Source organism: Panicum virgatum, chromosome 9K, assembly GCF_016808335.1.
Source record: "Panicum virgatum strain AP13 chromosome 9K, P.virgatum_v5, whole genome shotgun sequence".
NCBI lineage: Eukaryota > Viridiplantae > Streptophyta > Magnoliopsida > Poales > Poaceae > Panicum > Panicum virgatum.
Window position 1 is genome coordinate 5697187 of NC_053144.1, and position 19795 is coordinate 5716981.

The window sequence follows — 19795 nt, forward strand, 5'->3', positions numbered from 1 at the left end:
CTTTACTTATAAGTCAGGTGACTTAAATCTAGTAACTTATAAGTCCAGACTGTTTGGTTGTAGGACCTTATAATCTCCTCCCTCCACCATCCCCATCCCCATCCCCATCCCCATCCCCACCCGCTCGCCCTCCTCCCCTCCTCTCCCTCCCCACCGGCGGAGCACTCTCGCCGCGCCGGACGGAGGCCCGCACGGAGGCGAGATCCGGGCTCCCAGGCGGAGGCCCAAACCGCCGGCGCCCGCCCGCCTGGCCGCCGCGAGCTCTGCCCGCCCGCCCGCATGGCCAGCCTCCTGGCCGCGCCCCCTCATCGGCGGCGCCTCCCTCCTCCGCGCGGGCCTGGCGGCGGTGGGCCATGGCGCGCGAGCCCTGCTCCCTCCCTCGGTGGCCATGGCGGCGGGTCAGCGGCCACGGAGGCGCCCGGGCCGAGGAACGGTCGCGGCGGCCGGAGGCGCGTGCCGCACCGGCGTCCGCGCGGGCGTGGGAGGCGCGCAGCGTGGGCGGAACGAGCTGGCGGGCGTGGGCGGCGCGCAGCAACCTGAGCAAGTTCCTCGACGTGCCGGCCATGGTGGCGGGGGCCGGCGGCGGCGCCAAGATCTGGCGAGGGCGAGGTGCGGCCGCGCGCCAGCGGCGGCGGCGGCCACTTCGGCGCGGGGCGAGGCGCGGGGCGGAGGGGGGGAGGTAGGGTTGCCGTGGGCCCCACGCGGGAAAAGGTGTGGGCTCCACACGAAAAGTGGTGATTTATAAGTTTTAAGTTGGGGTGAAACTATTTATTGCTTATAAGTTGGAGTGACTTATAAGCTAAGGATGTTTGACAAAATAAAGTATTTTTTGTAATTTTTGACTTATAAGTTGGTGATTTATTTGGAACCAAACAAGGCCTTACCCCTCTGACAAGAGCGAGAGAGCGTACACGCAATGCATGCTTGGCCCTCTGCTTGCTTTTGTTGCCTCCCCGGCTCACCCCCTAGCTCACCGCCTTTACTGAGTTACCGCAGCGTACATGCGGTATTATACCGCCGCAGCTACGGCACGTGTCTACGTCCACGCGCCCACGTGTTCCTGACTCGTCGATGTACTCCCTCCGTCCCCAAAAAAATGTAAATCTCGTTTTTCGAGAAGTCAAACAATTCCAACTTTAACCGAATTTATACAAAATAGTACTAATATATATTTACAATATAAATATCTTTATATTAATCATGTAATATATTTCTATACTACATCAATTCGAAGACATAAATATTTGTAATTTTTTATATAAATTTAATCAAAATTAAAAATATTTGACTTCTCAGGAAGCGCGAGATTTATATTCCTTTTGGGACGGAGAGACTGAGTGAGTACTCATGCCTGGCGCCGGTGGAACCGCACCGAGGAGCGCCGCCGCGGCCGCACGGGCGTGCCAGGCCGCCAGCCTCGCCGAGCTCTCCACGTCGCCACGCCGCGCGCACGAGGCGGTGGCGTGGTGCCATCTAGCAAGGCAGCAATCCGCCACCCCTGCCGCCTGCCCGCCTGGCTAGGAATAGCCGACCGAGCAAGCGATCTCATCGGCGGCGACCGGCGGCGGGTACTTGACGGACTGGCACGGGGACGGGGAGGCCTGGGCACGCGCCAGGTACGGCGCCGAGGTGATCCGGCTAGCTGGAGCCTGGAGATAGCCAGCCGGGGTCGGGGTGTGGTGCAGTTCAGCAGCGGAATTGAATAGCGGCCGAGGGGACGCACGGCACGGCAGCACGGGCGATTCGGGAACGTGCCCCGCGCGGGGACCACCCGAGTACCCGACCGTGCCGCGCCCCAGCTGGGTCCGCAGGCCCGTCTCTGCCCCTGCGTCCCCGTGGGCGGGGCCCGCGCCCGACACTCCCTCCTCCGCCTTCGCCTTCGCCTTCGCTTTCCCTTCTCCCCGCTGCTGCTCCGCGTCGCTTTCTCGACGGCGGGGGAGTTACGCCGCGACGGGGCCGGGGGGAGGGGGGGGGGGGGGATGGCCGGCAGAGCGATCGGACGGCCCCGTTTGAAAGAGCCGCGTCGGTGGCGATCTGGGCCGCCGGTTGGGCCAGCTCGGGTTTAGCTGTTGCCCTATTCACGGGGGGCAGGCCAGTCAAGAGTTACGGCTCGCGGGCTCGCTTTTGCAGGGGGGACCTCGGGGAAGCGCATAATTACTCGGCGCCTTCCAAAAGGAAAATACTACCGATCCACGGATAATTGGAGATGAACAGCAAGTCGACATTTGAAGCAGAAATGGAAAGGCTCCCTCGATTTGCTTTCTCCAAGGAAACGTGTAGGATTCTCAAGCGTGCATTTTGGGAAAAACGCGTATTCTGCGAGATTTTCCCGATTGTATCTTGACAGTTCCTAATACTGCCGGAAACTCAGCGCCGCAACTTTGTATTCTTGTGGTGGGAAGGCCGCCTCCGAATACAGGGGTGCTTTCTGCAATTGCAGGACCCACAGGGTTGTTTCTGCATACGTGAGAGAGGGCAACTGTTCAATGTTCATCTTGCGCTAAAGATAGGAAAGAGGCCCCAGGCCCCAGCTAGCTTGCCCCACAATTGCCAGAGGGAAAAGGAAAGGGGGTAACGAGAAGAAATACAGCCAACTGTGCAGTACCAAAAGTTCAAATGTGAATGTCCACACGAAAAACGAAAAGGCCATGAACGCCAGCAAAATCTGCCAGATCCGTGTTATTTTGAGCTGCTTCCAAGACATGAACGTTGCAACAAAAAAAAAGGTTGCTTTAAACGGTCACAAGCAGGCAAGGCAAGTGTTGCCCTTGGGTGGGAAAAAATAAAATCTGACAGGGCTATCACGATGTTTCCCCCTTTTGCCCTTCTCCTCTTACTAGTACTTCCCATGCTTAAACCACTGAAGACGCGTAATTAACGCCCAAATAAAAGCCTTACCAAACCTACTGCGGCGAAAGACCCACAGACATGCGGAAAGACGAGAGAACATCGTCGCAAAACAAAATAAACCCCCTCTCTCTCTCCCCACCCACACGGTGTTGAGCTGGTTCGCAGTCCTCCGTCCCCTTGCTTCAGCTCAGCGGCATCAGCAGCTTCCCCCCTCTATCCCTCCCCTCCTCTTCTTCATAAGCTCACTCACAAACGGAAGTGGAGCGGAGCCAGCAGTTGAAGTGCAGAGGTAGCAAGCATTGGGATTTCGTGTGAAGGGGATAGTTGGGTGCGCCAAAGGAAAAAGGAGACCCAGGATTAGCGTGTGGCGGATTGGGTGGCTATTTTGGGAGCGGGGGAGGACGAGAGGCGTGGCCTTGGCCGGGGGAGGCGGCGGCTTCTTGGACCGGCCATTGATGGCGCCGTGGAGCGGCTTGTGGGGCGGCAAGGCCGGCGGCGACGCCTACCGGGGCACGCCGGTGGTGGTCAAGATGGAGAACCCCAACTGGTCCATCTCCGAGATCTCCTCGCCGGAGGATGACGACGAGGACATCTTGGCCACCGGCGGCCGCCGCAAGGGGGGCCGCTCCAAGAACGCCAAGCAGATCAGGTGGGTGCTGCTGCTCAAGGCGCACCGCGCCGCCGGCTGCCTCGCCTCGCTCGCCTCCGCCGCCGTCTCGCTCGGCGGCGCCGCCAGGCGAAGGGTCGCCGCGGGGAGGACCGACGCTGAGGCCGGCGTGGTGGCCGCCACGGGCGAGAGCCCCGTTGTGCGCTCCAGATTCTACGCCTTCATCAAGGCCTTCCTCGTCGTCTCCCTGCTGCTCCTCGCCGTTGAGGTCGGCGCTTACCTCAACGGCTGGGACCTTGGCGACTCCGCGCTCGCCCTCCCCGTCATCGGCCTCGAGTCGCTGTACGCCTCTTGGTTGCGCTTCCGCGCGGCCTACGTTGCGCCGGGGATACAGTTCCTCACCGACGCCTGCGTCGTGCTCTTCCTCATCCAGAGCGCCGACCGCCTCATCCAGTGCCTTGGCTGCTTCTACATCCACCTCAAGCGCATCAAGCCCAAGCCCAAGTCCCCTGCATTGCCGGATGCGGAGGACCCTGATGCTGGGTACTACCCCATGGTACTTGTGCAGATACCAATGTGCAACGAGAAGGAGGTTGGTGTTGCCTGTCTCTCCAAATACGCAATTCTAGCCACCTAACGTGCAGTCTTTTGACGATTTGTTTGCTGTTGGTTTCCTTCAGGTGTATCAGCAATCAATTGCGGCCGTGTGCAACCTTGACTGGCCAAAATCCAACTTCTTGGTTCAGGTGTTGGATGACTCTGACGACCCGCTAACCCAGACTCTGATCAGAGAGGAGGTGGCCAAGTGGCAACAGCAAGGTGCCCGGATTGTGTACCGGCACCGAGTGTTGAGGGATGGTTACAAGGCTGGAAACCTCAAGTCAGCCATGAGCTGCAGCTACGTGAAGGATTACGAGTTTGTTGCTATCTTTGATGCAGACTTCCAGCCAAATCCAGACTTCCTGAAGCGCACCGTTCCACATTTCAAGGTGAATTGTGGGAAATTACTTCCAATTCTGTTTGCCGTCTTCTGTTTAGGATTCTAAATCCGATTCATCCATGGGACCTTTGCAGGATAACGATGAACTTGGGCTAGTCCAAGCAAGATGGTCCTTTGTGAATAGGGATGAGAATCTGTTGACTCGATTGCAATATATTAATCTCTGCTTCCACTTTGAGGTGGAACAGCAGGTAAATGGGGTGTTCTTAAACTTCTTTGGGTTCAACGGCACTGCTGGGGTTTGGAGAATCAAGGCATTGGAGGACTCTGGTGGATGGATGGAACGGACAACAGTGGAGGATATGGACATCGCTGTTAGGGCACACCTACATGGCTGGAAGTTTATATTCCTGAATGATGTTGAGGTACTAGTCCGTTGGGATCGGATATGAAAATCTTCTAAATAGTAAATTGGCTGTCCGTTCATGTTTGCTGTTCTTATCAAGTTATCGATTGAGCTGATTCTTTTTGTTATTGTGGACAGTGTCAGTGCGAATTGCCTGAGTCTTATGAGGCTTACAGGAAGCAGCAGCATCGGTGGCATTCTGGTCCAATGCAGCTATTCAGGCTCTGTTTACCGGACATCATCAAATGCAAGGTACTATAATGCATCTCTCTTAGCCACCACTGAATAACCAATTTATACTGTTAATGAGCAAAATTCTGTTATAGTTAACTCAAGAGAACTATAATTGTCACCTTGTCGCCGCAAATTTAGGTTTTTTTGTGCTTTGATGCACCCTTTGGTTCTATTTGTGACTATTTTGTTTGATATTTGCAGTAGTAGTAATGGTAAAAAAAAAATCGTTGTCACGCAATCTGTGTTTAAGTTTCGTTGCATAGCTCAATATCTTGAATTTTGCTGCGTCATTTTACTTTTATCAACTCTATATAACTCTCGAGTCTCAACTTTAAATAGCATGCTAGCATATCCTGTTCAATTAGCATGAGCAGCTAAAGATTGCATATGCTGATGGAATAAATTCTAGTAATGCTTTCTTTTCTTCGGATACAGGACATGTCTGTCCTTCCTGATTGATATCGAATGATATTAACATGCTAATGAGTGAAAAGCTAGATGTCTTATGATCTGAATGTCCGGAGCCATCCAATTCATTTCTTGGAACCTATACTCTGCAATACCTTTCCTCAGTGCTGCTTAGGTCGATACACTTTTAAGATGCTTTGTCATCATTTGCGTTCCACACACTGCAATATAGAACTGTAGCTCAATTTTTTTTCCATAGCCTACTTGTAGTCTAATATAGACATGCTGCAATTTAAATAGTCTACTCTAACAACTGGCTCCTAGGTTATGTTGTTGTCATTGTCATCAATATTATTTGCCTTCCAGACTCCTACTGTTATTTATTGTGCCCTTATTTACTTTATTTTGCTTTGTTGCAGATTGCGTTTTGGAAGAAAGCCAACCTAATCTTTCTGTTTTTCCTGCTACGGAAGCTCATATTACCTTTCTACTCCTTCACGCTCTTCTGCATCATCCTCCCGATGACAATGTTTGTGCCTGAAGCTGAGCTTCCTGATTGGGTTGTGTGCTACATTCCGGCCCTGATGTCCTTGCTCAACATCCTCCCTTCTCCAAAGTCATTCCCTTTCATCATCCCATACCTGCTCTTCGAGAACACCATGTCGGTGACAAAGTTCAACGCGATGATCTCTGGCCTGTTCCAGCTTGGAAGCGCGTACGAGTGGGTGGTGACCAAGAAATCAGGCCGCTCATCGGAGGGCGATCTCATTTCCCTGGCACCACCCAAGGAGCTGAGACACCAAAAGACGGGCTCGGCGCCTAACCTCGACACGGTTGCAAAGGAGCAGCTTGCTTCGAAGGACGCGAAGAAGAAGCACAACCGGATATACAAGAAGGAGCTGGCGCTCTCGATGCTCCTGCTAACGGCCGCGGCCCGGAGCTTGCTGTCGAAGCAGGGTATACACTTCTACTTCCTCCTGTTCCAGGGCATCTCCTTCTTGTTAGTAGGCCTTGACCTCATAGGCGAGCAGGTCGAGTAAACCGTGTAAACAGCAATTGATAGATGTGAAAAGCAGTGGGGATTGCTGCAAGGGATGTGTGTGTTATTGTCATGGCCGCAGCCCCTGGCTGAGACTCGAGACATGCGTTGTGTGTGCAGTTGTGCCTTCCTGGATTCTGTCCTGACTGCACGCACGGCATGATCCACAGGATCCTCTCCTCTCCCACTTGTGAACAGGAGAACCTCCTCCCTCGGATCGGAGGTGTACATAGAGTCTCCCCGGCCTGTAAATCTGCGTCGTGGCTCCTCCAGCACCCCCTCCATTCTTTTGTAACAGATTTTGGTGTTCTTGTGTGGGATCTACCGAGGATGTAAAACGAGACACCCTGTTGGGCTGTACGATTGATGAAGGAACACAGAAATGCCACTGGATCAGAAGCCTGGAGCCGTCCGGATTAGATGTAGCTGCACGCTGCCCTCTTGCCCTACTTGTGAGCAGATCCCTGGCTCTTCCAGATCCGGATCACCGTGAGCTTGTCCATGTGTGTTTGTTGTAACCTGTCCCCGCCTGCGCCTGGCGCCGGGGAAAGTCGAGGGTTGTGCGCGGCGTCACATGGCAGCAAGATCTGTGTCTTCTCCATCATCCATACGACCCGAATTATTTCGGATCAAGGCTCCAGCAGCCGGTCAAACCGGGTCGTTCTGTTCTGTCGGGTGGGAGTCCACGTGCATTTTCCTTTTTCTGATCGCGCGTGTACAAGTAAATTCACAGTGATTTTTCTATTCAAAGCCCATGTCATCACACAGAAAGAAAGGAACTCGTGTAACACTGACGTTTCACCGGTAACAAGGCCACGGTGTGGTTGGCAGTTTTTCCCCCCTTTTTTGAAACTGAGTGCTTGGCAGTTGGTAGTACAGCTGTAGAACAGAACTGGTCTTCTGGCCATTTAAAAAGAAACATCGCCCCCGACTCGGATAAAATGGAACGTTTGTCCGCAGCCCCGAGGTGTCAAGGGGTATGCTAATTTACGGTCAACCGTAGGTAGGGGCTCTCTACGGTCGATCTCCCGACCGTTTTTTTTATTTTTAGTTTTTTTATGTCGTTTTCCGATTTTAGAAAAAAAATTCTAAGAGAAATTTTCGAGAGAGAAAATTTTTTGACGAGAAAAAGTTAGAAACAAAAATTTGAGGTAAAAATTGAGAAATTTTGAAAAGAAAAATTTTACATTCAGAACAAAAAAAAATTTAGTAAAAAAATTTTCCATCCGAAAACAAAAAATGCTTATAGAATAAAAAAATTTGCATCAAAATCAAAAGAAAAAAAAGTTTGGGTAAAAATTTTGGTCGGTAAAAAAAATTGATATATAAAAAAATAACCTACCTCCCCGCCGACGCCGCCGGCCCGCGGCACCGCCTCCCGTCGGCGGCCCGCCGCGCCGCTCATCCCCGCTGCACAACCCAGGGAGGCGGATCCGAGCGGCGGCGGCGGGCGAACGCGCGGTGGCCCAGCGAGACGGATCTCGCGGCGACGCTGGCGGGGAGCGCGCAGCGACCCAGTGGGCCGGATCGGGCGGCGCGCGGCGGCCCAAGGAGGCGGTCCATCGACGGCGCACCGGGGAGGCGCGGCAGATTCAGGGAGGGGGAGGAGCCGGCTCAACGAGGGAAGGGAAGCGCGGCTTGAGGGAGGAAGGGGGAGGCGGCGGACGCCATGGATCTGGTCTAGCGGAAGGAAGGGGAAGGGAAGGGGGCGGGGGAAGGGGAAGGGGATGGGAGAGGCGCGGTCGCCATGGAGAGCGGAGCTCCCACGGCCGGAGCCGAGATCTAGGAGAAAATGGTGTGGGGAGAATGGGGAAGGGGAAGTAGGCGGAAGGCTGCGGGGGACGGGAAGGGAATGGAAATCGACCGTGAGTTGCTGAGTTTACGGTCACCCGTAGACTCTGCATTCGGGTGTCAAGCGTGGAGGTGGAGCGATTAAAAACTCTTATCCGGTGGCGCACGCATCAGCAGGTGGCAGCGAAAGAGAGATCGAGCACGACCCAAGTTCGCTCTCCTCCGTCTCTCGCCTCTGCGCCACTGGAGCTGTGCTGTGAGGAACCGAGGCTTTCTCCACCTTGACCACCGTCGCGCTCACGCGCCGCCCGCACGCCGCAGCTGTGCCGTGCCATTTGCCGTGGGCATCTTCGTTTCCTGGTCCACGGGGCAGGGGTGAGCAGGCGAGCGCGCCGCGCGTGACGTCCAGCACCGGGTCCGGCCGCGGGTGCGCGCGGTGGTTGCGAGTGCTTGGGGTATTCGGTCTCCCCTCCAAAAAAACAAGGTGCTTGCCTGCTTGGGGTGTTCCGTCCGAGCGCAACAACAATTGGCGAGCGATCGGTAGCCAGCTTTCCCTTTCCGTCGTCGTGCAGTATAAGCCAAGGTCTCTGCCCCAGATGGGTCTGCGGTACGTGGGCTTGACCACTTGCGATCGTGGCAGTCTTGTGGTAGAGTGGGAGCAGTAGCTTGCTTAATGATGCTGCCGGTGGCTCAATTTGCTCAAACGATGGTGACGTCATGCATCATTCGCAGGGCCAACGGGCCCAGCCGCCCAGGGGGGCCACCTGGGGGAGTTCTTGGAGCCGGCTCGTGGCTCCACTAGTCCAGTTTGGGTGGCCGTTGGGAGTAACGGAATGTGTGGTATAGCCTTGACGTACTGCAAATATGATGGAGCGTGCACCGACACCACGCACGGAGGCTGGCACGGGACAGTGAAAAAAAAAAACAAGAGCATGGCTACACTGGGTGGTCGCAATAACTTGCATGTGTAAAAGACGTGCAGTTGACAGGGGGTAAACACGGTAGCCGTAAGGAGGTCGAGCATGCGGTGTGTCCACTGTACAGGCTCATCCACTACGGTCACACAATTGATTTCTACTGCACGACCCAAGGCATGAAATGGCTTACAGCCCAGTCCAGCCTACGCCCCACAGAGGCGGTTTTTTCTTTTTTATATTTTTTAAAAATAAAAATTTCAAAAATATATGTCCGTTTTGAAATATTTCAAAAATACCCCCGGTCGCCCTCCCAAAGGGCGACAGGTCCTAAGTGTAATTTTTTTCTTTAAATTTGCAACGAGGTCCTTGGAAAAAAAGGGGGCCCGTCCCCCCCGCGGGCGACAGGGGGGCCTGTCGCCCCCCCTCGGGCGACCGGGGTTTGCCCCCTTATATAAGCTCCAACACTCCTCTTCCCTCCTCATTTGAGCCCGAAAATTCCACCAAAAATCCAGAAAAAAAGAGAGGAGTGAGGAGAAGGAAAGCAGCGAAGCCCTACCGGATTCAGCACTGTGATTTGCAGATTAGTACATTTAGTTTATATATTGTTATATTTAAGTACTACATATTTAAGTATGAGTAATTTAAGTAGGGGTGAGTAATTTAATTTAATTAGTGCTATAGTAGAACCATTTAAGTAGGAGTTTAATGATACTTTAGTTTATAGTTACGTAGTAGTAAATTAATTTAGAAAATTAGTACTACGTATTTATTATTACAATTGCAGTACTATTAGAGACGTGTTTATAAATTAATTATGATTTAGAATAGAATTTGGCATATGCAGTATAGAATTTGAGTGTCATCACGTAGTTATGAATACTTATACGTTGTAGTTGAATTTCATACTTAGTTTTTACGGATTATTGAATAAGGTAGTGAAGTAAAGAGTATAACTCGAAAAGTATTATCTGATATACAGATATGTCGAGCAAGATGCAGTTTCAAGTATTTTATGGTGAATACAATGTTATGTATGGGCCAAATGGAGTAGATCTTTCTGCCTTTAAGCGCACATCTAGCGGCATAGATAAACCTCTGGAAAGGAGTTTTGGTTCCCTATGTAAATGGCTGCAGCGTGGGTTCCATGTTGATCCGTTGACACATGTGATCACTGTCCAGTCTCTTGTTAATTTGGAGGTAGAAAGTGAATTATGGGAATTGATGATGATACACAGCACTGATGACTGGCAGAAGTACATGCAAGTAGCTCTAGAGTGTTGGTGGCCTCTGGCCATTCTTGTTCAAATCCGGGAGAAGACACAAAATGAAATCCAACATTGTGCAGATCAAGAAACTCCGAGTATTCGAAGAGAGACCAATTATGTTGAGCAAGATGAGTCAGAAGAGACAGAGAACCAAAACATGGGACCACAGGGCCTTGCTGATGCGGGAGAGATGATACATAGCATTGTGGACGAGATGGAGGCAGAAGACCAAACCGCAATAGAGATGGAAGAATATAATAGCTCATCTGATGACGAGCAGTACTCATTGCCAAAAGAGTGGAAGGAGCATGGTTTTTGCAGTCATGTCGCAGAAGATGTACGAAATCAGGAGTGGGAGTACAGAGGGAATGAGGTAGTGCAAGGTGCAACATATCCAAACATTGAAGCCGTAAAAGATGCTGTGAGACTATGGGCAATATCATTGAAACGAGAATTCAGAGTCGTAAAGTCTGGCAGTAAAGAATATGAGGTGAAGTGTGTGAATGCTGGATGTCCATGGCGAGTACATGCAATCAAGGGAAAATGGAAGTCAAACTGAAAATGTTCCATTGTCACAGAGCACACTTGTTTGCTGTCAGAAGTTCTTTCCTCGCATCGCAATATATCATGCGACTTTGTTGCAAAGCAAATGTATGGGTCTACGAGAGGCTAGCCGTTGGTCGGCCCATGGTCAGCCACGAGCCTTACCACGGGGCCATGTACGGCGACGAGGAGGACGAGAGGCCCACTATGGGAACTATCTGGATCTGGCGTCAGGTACGTTCGCAACAAATCTAATTTCGTTATTCATTGTTACATGATGCATTAGCGCACTTTTAATTTTACTTATTCGGAATGCAGAGGTCCTGGGCTCATGCGCAGGTTAGACGCGCATATCCTGAGTTTGTTTCGGAGCTCGACATGTTGACGCCCGAGGACGTTGTCTGGGAGCCTTACAGCCCAGAGGCTGTGGCTACCCGTGCACCAGCAGGCCTGTCTTCGCACTGCTCCGCGAATGCGAGCCTGTGGCTTACTACCGCCGTCCTGGTTTATGACATCGCGGTTGAGGCATATCGCCCCTGGAGAGTCAGGAGACAGTTTGGGCAGCGCCAGGAGTTTCCGGTGTCCACTGCGTTGGAGCTTGTCAGTCGCCAGGACCACAGGTAATTATGAATGAACTTGGCTCATACATTCGTGTCGAATCTAACGATTCTTCGTGGTCCACTTTGTAGGTTGTCAAGGAGTGGCTTGCCGTGCTCTGATGATTGGCTCACCAAGATCCAGCCGTGGGTGGACCAATGAGAACAGGCAGACGAGCACTTGGTCCATCCAATAGGACCAGACACAGACAGCTTCTTTAGGGTTTACCTCACCTGGTACTTACCCCGGACTCGAGCTCGTCTGGTTTTTGTTGACACTCACCCGCAGCCACACCAGGCGAGGCCTCAGGATGGCTATGCTCGGCACCACGTGGAGGCACTAGCTGGCGCGGTGAGTCTCTTCATCATATTTGCATATATATATATATATATATATATATATATATATATATATATATATATATATATATATATATATATATATATATATATATAATCATATTCATAAGATAATTCATGTGTCTGTAACTGTACTTTTACTGAATTGATGCAGCTTCGCCTTTGCAACATGATGGAGACGGACTGCTCGACTTACTTGACGAGGGTACGTGCCGGATCCCCCAATGACCCAGTTTGAGCAGACAGAGGCATGGTCGAGGCAGCGTGATCAGTTGCGTCAGGTAGTGCACAACTTCGGAAGCCGTGTGCAGTACGAAGACAGCCACTGGTCGTCTCAGGCCTCGTCGTCGTTCCCGTGTCCGTCGACCGTGCACGGGCCGACGTCGCAGTTCTTCCCAAGTGCAGGTAATGTACATAAATCTATAGATCAGTCAAACATGATCTAATAATCATAAAATTTTTACTACAGCTCAATCATATAATGATTAGCTCACCATAAAAATTTCACCATAATGGGACGACGAAAACTGTAGCTATAAATTAATTACAGAAAAGTATATATCTAAAGTTACAGTAAAAAAATTGTACTAAAGTATACCATATAATATATTCACTGCGTATATCTACTCATGTGGAGTCCAACCAAATTGGATTTTCTATTTTATGATTTTTTTGTGATTTACTATTATTTTTCAAAGATTCAATTGAAATTTTTTTAAAAAAGGAAAAGACAAAACTACGGTTACTGTAGCAAACAGTCTTGAAAACCTCTCGAGGGAGGTAAAATAGACAGTTTGAAAAGTTGAGAGATGTGAAATACCCGGTTTTATAGTTGTAGGAGGAAAACCAAACTTTGGTGATAGTTGGAGGAGGTAAAATAGACTTTTGCCTCCAATAAAGGACCACGGGCAAAGCCCAGATGGATTAACAGGCCTAGCCTCCCTCTCCTCCCTCCCAGGCCAGGCCCAGATCCCTCAGGTCGCTCGGGTGCTCGGCGGTTGGGGCGTTGGGCAAGCCGCCGGTGCCGATCGAGCGCGGCAGACACGAAAACGGGAGACGAGAGAGGAGAGACATGCGCGCGCCGGCTCCGGCGCAGGCGAGCTCGTCGCGCGCCGCCGCATGCGTGGAACGTGCACGCACGAACCCCCCGCAGACCGCGCGTCGCCGTAGCGCGAACTCTGCCGTGTATCCGGCGGTGTCTGCCACGCCCCACGCGCGTCCGTCCCCTCGCCGAGACGAGACGGACGGGGAGCGACCGCGCCGGGGGCCGGGCCCCGGGCGTAGGCGCCAGGCGGCGGAGCGGATCCCGGCTTTCTTTGCTGGCGGCGTCTACAGCCGGAGCCGGCCGGTTCTGCTCATGTCCCGGCAGCAACCTACCTCACCGAGACACGGGGGAAAACGGAAAAGACGTGTGGACGGAGCGGTGGACCATCGCGCCGGCCGGCCTCCTCTCCCGGTGTCGCCAAGACGACGACACGCATGCGCCGCCGGGGGCCACACACGCACGGGGACAGTGTGCGATCTGCCGTCTCTAGTTCTCTACTCTACTCCCTTGCAACAGTTTGTCTACCCTAGCCAAGTACCACGATTACCACATGGAAACTGAAGCTAGCCATCTGAGATCAGATCAAAAGCCTGCGCCGCCGGAGACGGTAGCCGGGGAGGTGGCGGTAGCACGATCATAGCTCAGCGCATGCGAGTGAACTCAAGCACATGGACACGGGACACTCCAGACAGAAGAATGCACAGCCACATGGATAAACTAGGCATGCTTTTTTTCCATGTTGAAGTTAGGAGATCAACACTAAACCAACCAGCCTACTCCAAATTAGCGTTGGCTATGGGAGGAGGAGAATCCATGCTGGATTGCTGATCTGTCGCCGGCCTCGACATTACAAAAAGAAACCTCCCCTCGCAACCCAAATGGAGGAGATGAATCACAAGAGGCCAAGCAAAATCCGAGCATGGCTCCACCTGCAGATTAGACCACGGTTACTGGTGCTACTACTAAACGCTTACCCAGCTGCAGCTGCTAACACTAAGCACGCACGCCCTAATTGAACAACGTGAACAAAAGAGTCTTTTGAGTGGCCACTTGGAAGCCCCATCGACCGCCATGGATGTGCTGTTGAGGATGTTCAGGCGTCGGTCCACGCGGCGAACATGGGCAGGTGCGCGATGGACACGCCGGGCCGCGCGGACACCGGCGACGGGGAGGCCCAGGAGCCCAGCGGCAGCGGGCAGGCCAGCTTGGACGCCGCCGCTGAGGGCTTGGAGAAGAGCATGGCGAGCCCGCCGCCGCCCCGATCCGGGCTCTGCTCCCGGGAGTTGCTCACGCTAGGGGCCAGCGACGACGCGTTCGACATGTGCGCGCTGGCGCCGCCGCCGCCGTGGCCAGCCGTGTCCACGGACACGATGTCGTGGAGCAGCGAGAACGCCTCGCTCGACAGGAGGCCCTGGTGCTGCTGCTGCCCGTGCAGCCCGTCGGCCCGCGCCGCCTGGATCCTCCAGGTGTCGGCGGCGGCGCCGTTGCCGGCCTGCTCGAGCGCCGCCGTGGCCCTGGCCACGGCGTCGCTCTCGGCGACCGCGCCCCCGGCCTCGCCGCCCTTCCGGCGCCGCACCTGCTCGCCCGGGAGCAGCGTGTTGCTCTCCAGGATCTTGTCCACGTCGTAGCGCGAGATGTCGAAGTTGGTCACCGCGCTCTGGCCCCGGAACTTGATCGCCGCCACGTCGTACGCCTCCGCCGCTTCCTCCTGCGTGCCTGCAAGACGCACACAAAGACAGGCGCCTCTCGCCATTAGCAGCCGGGTTAACCACGAGCTGACAGCCACCCGCGCGGCAGCCGAAATGCGCTTTCCGCAGGCGGCGGCCGGTCAAACGGGCAAAGCGCGAAAGCGACGCAATCGGGAGGGAGCGTGCGAGCGCGGCCGCTGGAATCCAATCCCATCCGGCCCCGACCCCCACTGCGCTCGACGCCAGCCTTAGGAAAAGGAGGCCCGGCGAGCGCGTGCATACGCGAGGGCTGGGGCCGGCGAGGCGACGCACGCGCGAGCCGAGGGGGAAAAAGCACGCCGCCGGCAGCAGAGGATGAGCAAACATTCTTTGGGGAGGGAGAGGGGGGGCCAGGGGCGTTGCAGAGCAGCGGCATGGCATGGCATGGCATCATTTGAGCAGCGCCCCCCGCTCGGACTCCGATCATTGGGACTGGACACCCTGCGTCCTTAAACCGTGACAGCCTCTGGGGGGGCAAGGCAACGGCTAGCAGGGCACATTGGCGATCATGATGAGGGAATCAACACTTTGTAACGACTTGGAAGCATGGGGATGAGAAGAAGGGGTCACGGGGGAAGAAGAGAACACGTACTGAATGTTCCCAGGTAGAGGTCCTTGTTGCCGGAGACGCGGCCGATGCGCGCCTGCCACCGCCCGTGCTGGTGATGCCTGCGGCAGATACTAGCATCCGTTTCAGTTCCCAAACTTCTTATTACGAGCATGATTTCTTGCTCGTGGATCTCACATTGATCTAGCAGTAGTGTGCACAAACCTGGTCACTCCTCGGTAAATCGAAGCGCCGCGCGAGAACCCACTGCTTTTCCTGCAGCAAATGGGGATCGAATATGTGAGCGTACAGACACATCTGCATTTCCAGCACATCTTAATAGCAGCCAAAGATCCCAAGCATCAGAAGAGGATTCAGGCGAGGTCAGTTACCTTCTGAGGTGAGCCACGTACTCCTGCCTGGTCATGTTCTTCATCTCCTCCAGCTCCTCCCTGTAGTCCTCGATCTGCATCAATTCCAACGATGGAAACAGCAAGAACATCAGCACGCAATGGCATCACAAAATCAGAAACACATTTCAGGGATCGCTGCGTTCAGGCAATTCACCGGGAAGTTGATGTGCGTGGACGTGCCCCAGTACTTGAGCGCCGCCAGGTCATACGCCCTCGCGGCCTTCTCCTCCATGTCATACCCGCCTACAGCCAACCACAAAGAAAACGAAAGGAGACAAAACCTGAGACCTCTTAAATCTCGGCAACACCTGAACCATGTGCCTATCTACTCACGCGCGATTACTGATCCTAGCCATCAGTCGGAGCGATTAAGGATGAGAAGTACACGGACTTACCGAGATAAACTGCAGCGGCAGCAGCACGTCGCAGGAGTTGATCCATCCCCAGGGGAGAAGCGAAAGGTTCAGAGAGACACATGGAGGTGCAGTTCAGTTCATTAGGCTCTAGCTTCGGAGATTATATTTAGCAGTAGGGGACGGACTGGGGGGAGATGAATGGCGTAGGCTGCCATGGCGTACCTTGCCGGCCTTTCCGGGTCTGGCCTTCCTTCTTGCAGCTGTTGTCCCAGAGGTGCGCCTCGTACCTCCCCGTCCACCTATGCCTGCTTTTGCACGGTGGAAACCACGCGGCTAGTGAGCGACTCGTGCGGGGGCGGGCGCCTGCCGCCCGGGTGCGACGGCGACGGCGTACGGACGGTCGGGGGGTGTGGGCGGGCATACCTGGTGACCCCGCGGTACTGGGACGTGCGCTGGCCGAAGGTGTCGATGGACTTGCGGTGCACGGTGGGCTGCTTCTGCAACGCGCCGGCGCCGCCGCGCTTCTTGCTCCCGTTCCCGTCCATGGCGATGTACTCGGCGACGGCGTCGGCGTGGGGGTCCGGGTGGGCGCCGACCTGCATGGTGACGCAGCTCGACTGGGACCCGGTGCCGGAGCTCATGGAGAGGGCGAGCGGGTGCGGGAGGCCCTGCGCCGGCAGGATGGCGCCCGAGCCGTTGACGTCGTAGCCGCCCCCGCCTCGTGCGGAGAACCAGCTCGCCGCCATCGCCGCGGCGGACTGCTCGTCCACCAGCTGCGCGTGCCCGCCGTACACGTCGTGCCCGTGCGCGCCGGACCCGGGGATCACCGCGCAGTGCAGCGGCTGGAGGTAGGCGCCTTGGTCCTGGCCGTGGCCGTGGCCGCGGCCGCCAGCGTAGTAGTAGCTGGAGTTGTCCAAGCTCAGCGCCATCGCGGGTCCCGCGCCCAAGAAATCCTCCAGCTTCGGCGATGGCGACGACACCACCACACCTGATTGATCACGAGAACACAGTTCTCAAAACCACTCAAGAAACACGGGTAGCTAGAATAGAAACAAACCAATCAACCAAGAACACAACTGTAGCAAGTACGATCGAGCTAGTACTCTAAAAAATCTCACTTCCTTAACTTGGAAACAATGCCATTAATGGTAACTAGTAACTACTGGTAACTAGCTTACCTTGATGCTCTTGCTCGCTTCTATGGAGGGCCTCCATGATGCAGAGGGACCCGTCCGACTTGAGCGGCATGGAGGAGATCCCTGGGTAGAATCCCCCGCCACCATTGCCGCCCGCCGTGGCGACACCATCCTGGCCGCCGCCGAGCGCGTAGTAGAAGCCCGCGGGGGAGGAGCTGACGACGGGAGGGTAGAAGAGTCCTCCGTGGTGCTGCTGCACCTGCACGGCATTGGAGCCGTCCATGGTGGCCGCCATGTGAGGCGACAGCGAGAAGCCCAGCCAGCTGCCGCCGCCGACCGCCGCGTCGCTCCCGCCGGTGCTGCAGCTGCTGAGGTTCTGGCTGCTGTTGCTGGTCATTTTGGGGACACAAGGCGGGCGGCAGGGAGGGAGGAGGTGGTTGGAAGAAGAGACGATGAGAGATCAATCATTGGGGAGTACATGCCGCAATGATGCCGCCACTCTCCATGGCTAGCACAGCCTGCGCGCGCGCGCGCGTTTGGAGGGGGATGGGAGGGAGGGCTTCGGTTTGTGTGTGTGCCTCCGTGCGAGGGGGGTGAGATGTTTATAAGCTAAGCTGAGCTAGGCTTGTGGTGGCATGTGGGGGGGGGGGGGGGGGGGGGCCGGGACGGAGGAAGAAGAGTGACCGATGAGGCGAGGAGAATGTGTGTGGGGATGGCGTTAAAGCGTGCAAAAGGAATGAGTTTGCTATCGCATTTGACCCACACGCAAGAAAATCTTGGCCGGAAGAGCTGGGGGCATCTGGGCTCGCTTGATTTTTGAGGCGCCACGTGCCGTCCAACGCTATTTTTAATAAGAGTTTTATCATTATTAAATATAGTATTATGTCAACATTTTTAATGATATGACAAGAAATATAGTAGGTTTTATAGAATGAAATCTGTATAGATTGTATCTACAAATAATAAAATTGTGCATTGCACAGCTGTTTTGGTTCAAGGTTTCATTTAATTCTACACGACATAATCTTGGCTTACGATTTGCAATCATATGTATTCGAGAGTATCTTTCACTTAAAGTTTGTTTTGGCTTCCGAAATTACCTTGACATGCAACCATATAATGTATTCCGATCCCTTATATAAGTGGAGACTAACATATAAACTAATTACTCATTTAACACATATTACACTAAAACATTGCAAGATAGATTTGGGCATACGAGTAACTTCACAGAAAAAAAACCATCATACAAAGCCATGAATGTTGTCGAGAGTATCTTTCACTTAAAGTTTGTTTCCGAGAGACGGCGGGTTCTCTTCTCTTTGTGGCGACCAATTGACTTGTGCTTTGATGTCACAAGATGTTCGATCCTAGGGAGTCCGAGCTTGGATTTTTTTTCCTTGTCCTTTTGAGTTTGCTTCGACCACTACTACAAAATAGGCTTTTGTTCCAGATCATTTGTCCCGACAGCTTTTGGGCCCGAGACAATAGGTGGCTTTTGTCCCGGGTCCGACGGCTAGCCGGGCCAGCGGGGGGCAGGGGCATTTTGTCCCGGTTGGAGCCCCCTTTTGTCACGGTTGGTGTCTCCAACCGGGACAAAACTCCTTGGCCCCTTATCGCCTTCCCTCTCCCCCGCCTGAGCCATTCAGCTCACTTGTTCTTGCTGTTCTTGGTTCGGGAGAGGGGAGTTCTTGCTCATTTCTTCACCACATTTGTGAAGATCTTTGATTCTCCCGTCCATCCATCGGTGCTAAAGGTTTGGGGCTTGTTTTTCCCTTCTTCCTTGGCTTGTATAGCTCATTTCATACTTTAGAAATAGAGAAAATATGTAGCTAGCTCATTTCTTGGACATTTAGATTGCATATGTAGGTGCGATTTTCTTTTAGATTTAGATGAGTATGTGAATAGTAGAAATTTTTAGAATGAGTGTAGACACTTCATGCGATGTACTTGTATATATGACCATATTGTAGATAGTTGATTTTTGTATTCATGAATGAATTAATGAAATGAGTATATTAGAATTTTTTGTATTATGAATGGATTATTTTGACACCCTAGTGTTGCATTCGTTCGTGCTCACACTCTAGTGATGGATTATTTGTATATTTTTATATGATTTCATTGTTATTTGCAAGAGTTATTAATCTGATCATTATAATTGTAATAGTAAATAATATTTGCATTGTAATGGTAAGTATTTATAATTTTGTGGAAAATAAAAGTATTTTTTAGTAAAATATGGCTTCAGCAGCTGGAGGGAGTGGCGCCGGTGGGGGTGATCGTTGTCCTTTTGGAGAGAAGGGCACAACTCGAGTAGGTCGTCGGTCGAAAAAACCTAGTGATTTTCATAGGGCAGCGCTCCGTTATTTGGAAAAAGAATATAAAGAATGCATGGCAAGGGGCGAGGAACCTCCGTTTGATCTTGAGGATTTTTTGCGGCATTACGGTTCGTCACCACCAAACTCAGAGGTTTCAGCTCAGCCATCTTCTTCTGCGTCAGCAAGAAATCCGTTAGAGCATTCTGCGTTCCAACGCAAGGACGGTTGAAAACCTATGTGTTGTTGTCCGAATTTTTAAGTTTCATGTTGAGTACTCCTTTGTTAAGTTCTCTA

General features: G+C 53.2%; 2 protein-coding genes across 5 annotated transcripts; one reads left to right on the plus strand and one right to left on the minus strand.

Moving 5' to 3' along the window:
- The first annotated feature begins 2919 nt into the window (after positions 1–2919).
- LOC120649625 (probable xyloglucan glycosyltransferase 9) lies at positions 2920–6872 on the plus strand. The gene is made up of 5 exons (XM_039926468.1): positions 2920–4049; positions 4138–4446; positions 4532–4822; positions 4942–5055; positions 5865–6872. Exons 1-5 carry the CDS (start codon positions 3306–3308, stop codon positions 6483–6485), a joined length of 2079 nt encoding a protein of 692 aa, XP_039782402.1. The 5' UTR covers positions 2920–3305; the 3' UTR covers positions 6486–6872.
- Positions 6873–13696: 6824 nt separating this feature from the next.
- Positions 13697–17820, minus strand: LOC120649626 (AP2-like ethylene-responsive transcription factor CRL5). Of its 4 annotated transcripts, none has more exons than XM_039926472.1 (9): positions 17223–17820; positions 16468–17032; positions 16267–16349; positions 16084–16092; positions 15843–15931; positions 15668–15741; positions 15501–15551; positions 15321–15397; positions 13697–14717 (listed from the first exon to the last, which is right to left on the minus strand). In XM_039926472.1, exons 1-9 carry the CDS (start codon positions 17575–17577, stop codon positions 14095–14097), a joined length of 1926 nt encoding a protein of 641 aa, XP_039782406.1. In that variant the 5' UTR covers positions 17578–17820; the 3' UTR covers positions 13697–14094. The 4 variants fall into 4 exon arrangements, with proteins under 4 accessions (XP_039782406.1, XP_039782404.1, XP_039782405.1 ...); XM_039926470.1 differs by having other exon boundaries at positions 15321–15409; XM_039926471.1 differs by having other exon boundaries at positions 16267–16352.
- Between the last annotated feature and the right edge of the window lie 1975 nt (positions 17821–19795).

Bases quoted from the DNA above. Each gene is read 5' to 3' on its own strand.
- LOC120649625 (XM_039926468.1), top strand. From the start codon at position 3,306: ATGGCGCCGTGGAGCGGCTTGTGGGGCGGCAAGGCCGGCGGCGACGCC. The intron at 4,823-4,941 runs GTACTAGTCCGT...TATTGTGGACAG, and splicing joins TATTCCTGAATGATGTTGAG to TGTCAGTGCGAATTGCCTGA. The intron at 5,056-5,864 runs GTACTATAATGC...GCTTTGTTGCAG, and splicing joins CGGACATCATCAAATGCAAG to ATTGCGTTTTGGAAGAAAGC.
- LOC120649626 (XM_039926469.1), bottom strand. From the start codon at position 17,577: ATGACCAGCAACAGCAGCCAGAACCTCAGCAGCTGCAGCACCGGCGGG. The intron at 17,033-17,222 runs GTAAGCTAGTTA...GTGATCAATCAG, and splicing joins AAGCGAGCAAGAGCATCAAG to GTGTGGTGGTGTCGTCGCCA. The intron at 16,353-16,467 runs GTATGCCCGCCC...ACCGTGCAAAAG, and splicing joins CAGTACCGCGGGGTCACCAG to CAGGCATAGGTGGACGGGGA.